The 3,223-nt window shown below is 37.8% G+C and overlaps 1 protein-coding gene across 1 annotated transcript in view; it reads left to right on the top strand.

Moving 5' to 3' along the window:
- Window positions 1-2,866, top strand: part of SRSF6 (serine and arginine rich splicing factor 6) — a 3,808-nt gene extending 942 nt beyond the window's left edge. The window contains exons 2-5 of the mRNA XM_011222580.3: window positions 862-1,007; window positions 1,143-1,351; window positions 1,642-1,725; window positions 1,821-2,866. Of these exons, the coding sequence (XP_011220882.1) occupies window positions 862-1,007; window positions 1,143-1,351; window positions 1,642-1,725; window positions 1,821-2,181 (800 nt within the window). The 3' untranslated portion in view covers window positions 2,182-2,866. The remainder of the gene's footprint in view (window positions 1-861; window positions 1,008-1,142; window positions 1,352-1,641; window positions 1,726-1,820) is intronic.
- The last annotated feature ends 357 nt before the right edge of the window (window positions 2,867-3,223 follow it).

Below are 3,223 nucleotides of genomic sequence, written 5' to 3'. Positions count from 1 at the left end.
GTGGTGGGGGGGGCGGGGTCAGGGGAGGGGTTTTAAGTTTAGGTCTTAGTTATTAAAATTGGCGGGGGCCAAAGAAAATACTATTTTGAAATAATGTGGTATGGTACCACAAAGTAGACTTAAATAAGCTTTATGCTGTATTCGAACTAGTTGGGGCATGTTATTGGGAGGAGGTGGGAGGGGTTTGGTTATGTTAAATGTTTGATGTTGAAATTGTTGCATGTTGAATTCAAACTTTTTAACAAGTCCTTGATGTTTCAATTTGAAAGTGACCAATGGGGCTGAGGCTGTGTCCACTGAGGCTAAGATGACTGCCTTTCCTGATTGGCCTTGGCTTTTCCATACATTGTGTGACCCTTGCCCTATGACCCTTTGGCTGACCTTACCGGAAGCCATGACGACAGCAGCCTTTTGCCATTAGACGCAGGGTGATGGTGAGGATTCCAAGGGTTAGACAAAACTGGTTAATCTGAACTAGGTGACTGTTACCTTGCGTGTTTTGTGGCCAAACCACCACCAAAAACCTCACACTGTGATGTAAGTACTTAGTGTAACTAGTAAACATTTTTGTAAAATGTAGAAATGCATGTAATCAGTTAAGTTTTATATTTTACAATGTTCTGTAAAATAAAACTTAGCGAGGTAAATTGAATAAAGGAGCAGTCACTCTCTAACAGATTGTAGGAGAAGTTTAGTTGGATTTAGTCTATTTGACTTGCCCTTAATTTAATTTATGGCAAATCACAACTGTATCGAAGGTTTAGCAATATAATAGCAAAGTCCTACTCCAGTAAATAAAAGTTGATATGTTTGTACTAACTTTCAAAAAACATTCATCCCTATCATTGCAAAGCATCTAATTATTCTCTTCATGTGATAAAGGTGGTGGAGGTGGATACAGCAGTCGGAGAACCTCTGGCAGAGACAAATACGGACCACCTGTTCGTACAGAATTCAGGCTTATTGTAGAAAACCTTTCTAGTCGTTGCAGTTGGCAAGATTTAAAGGTACGTGCTATAATTTGAGATAAAAGTCATATGGCTAATGTTTAAAAGGTAGGCCTTTGTTTCACTTTATTTCCAAGAATCGAGTACAGTATGTAGATCTTTTTCTAGGTTTGACCGGTCTCGCTGTTCTTTTAGGATTTCATGAGACAAGCAGGTGAAGTAACCTATGCGGATGCTCACAAAGAACGCACAAATGAAGGCGTGATTGAGTTCCGTTCCTACTCTGACATGAAGCGTGCTTTGGATAAACTGGATGGTACAGAAATAAATGGCAGAAATATTAGGCTCATTGAGGATAAGCCACGAACGAGCCATAGGCGATCTTACTCTGGAAGCAGGTCAAGGTAATTTGTTCAAAAATAGAGGAGAGGAAACGATATTTGCCAAGAGCAAAGAAAAATCAAATGGCAGTACTTGAATTGAGACTTAATTGAAATCAGTTTAGTACTTAGTCTCTTTTTTATTGTGCATCATTGAGTTCTTTTCCAAGATGCTTTCAGGTGGATTTAATTTGTGGTGAAGAATTACATTTTGTTTGCGTATTGTTTTTTGTAAACGACACAAAAGTTCACGTTGATGAGATGTATTGAAGTTAAGTTAGTTAAGTTAGTTTTTATTGTGTTTCTGGTTATAGGTCACGGTCTAGAAGAAGGTCACGAAGTAGGAGTCGCAGGAGCAGCCGCAGTAGATCTCGAAGTATCTCAAAAAGTCGCTCCCGGTAAATAATAAGCTGTGAGGTCTTTTTTCTGAATATTACTGTACTTGTATGTTCTGGCAAGGTACTGAAAAAAAATCCCAACTCTTCTTGTCTAGATCCAGGTCTCGGAGCAAAGGTCGATCACGTTCTCGATCAAAAGGCAGGAAATCTAGATCAAAAAGCAAATCTAAGCCCAAGTCTGATCGGGGCTCCCGTTCGCGCTCTCGAAGCAGATCTAAGGAGTATGAGAAATCTCGAAGCAGGTCTCGTTCTCGATCTCGTTCCCCCAAAGAAAATGGAAAAGGTGATATAAAGTCAAAATCTAGATCAAGAAGCCAGTCTCGTTCAAATTCACCCTTACCTGCTCCACCTTCAAAGGCACGTTCTGTGTCCCCTCCACCAAAAAGAGCTTCAAGATCCCGCTCTAGATCTCGTTCAAAGTCAAGATCACGGTCCAGATCGAGTTCCAGAGATTAACCTAGAACTCTATATTCTTTGCACACTATTATGGAACACTTTCCTACTTGCTTAGGCAGTTACTCTTCCATATTTGTACTTGGCCTCTTCTGCAAGAGGAATCTCCTGAAAATGGGGGCACACAGAAATTTGATTTGTGGCCAAATTTGATGAAAAAAATGAGATTCTAAAGAAATGGTGGCATGAAGTAAAGACCCTCTCCCTTCTTTGTAGAATTAAGATAACTTTGGTTTTATAGCTTTTGAGCTAAAATAACTTTTGTAAAGATTAAGCTCATTTAGATTTTTTTTAAGTATTTCAGCAGGATCTGCTGCAGGGATTTTGTTGTTTTGTTTGCTTTTAAATTAACCGTTTCAAGCTTTGAATACCTAAGGCTTTAGAGGGAGACCCCAATTTTCAGTTATGTTGGCTTTTTATAAAGCTTGAGTTATGTAAGATTTCAATAAAAATTTGCTACCAAGATGATTGCCTTACTGAATAGGTCACTATTAAATTCCTTTAAATACTGATAATTTGCTCTTTGTGAAAACAATGTAAATTCTACCTAAGTGTAAAAGAAAGCAAGCCTCAGACCAGCAATAAATTATTCCATTTGGGTAACATTTTGTGCTGTTAATCAAATTTGCCAAAGTCTATCTGCCCCGTTGAGTTAAGTTAAAAATAAAAGGTATTTTGTAGTCAATTACATGATTTTGCCTAAATTAGTAGATTTTAAATAATGAAACTTTTCAAACTTAAATTTGATCAAACTCTTGAAGTAGTTCTTAACACTTGGGATCCCGTTTAGCCTAGTAGTCCCACTTTCTGTAAGAGGTCAGTGTAATTAGTGTTTTGTTAGAGTATGGTTCTATGGTCTTTAATGTTTGTTATATAAAAATGGAAGTAGCCTTTCTTCGATTGGAAATTTAGCATATTCTTGTTCAAAGTGGAAAAGCAAATACTGCATTTACTGCTGGAAGATTATTACATTTAACAGGCACTCAACAGGTTGCCTGGTAAAATCAGTTTGCCGATAAAGTAAAATTCTACCTAGCAATCAGTT

Source organism: Ailuropoda melanoleuca, chromosome 13 (genome assembly GCF_002007445.2).
Source record: "Ailuropoda melanoleuca isolate Jingjing chromosome 13, ASM200744v2, whole genome shotgun sequence".
NCBI lineage: Eukaryota > Metazoa > Chordata > Mammalia > Carnivora > Ursidae > Ailuropoda > Ailuropoda melanoleuca.
The sequence above is the reverse complement of the archived record's forward strand: the minus strand, read 5'-3'. Positions and strand labels throughout refer to the sequence as shown.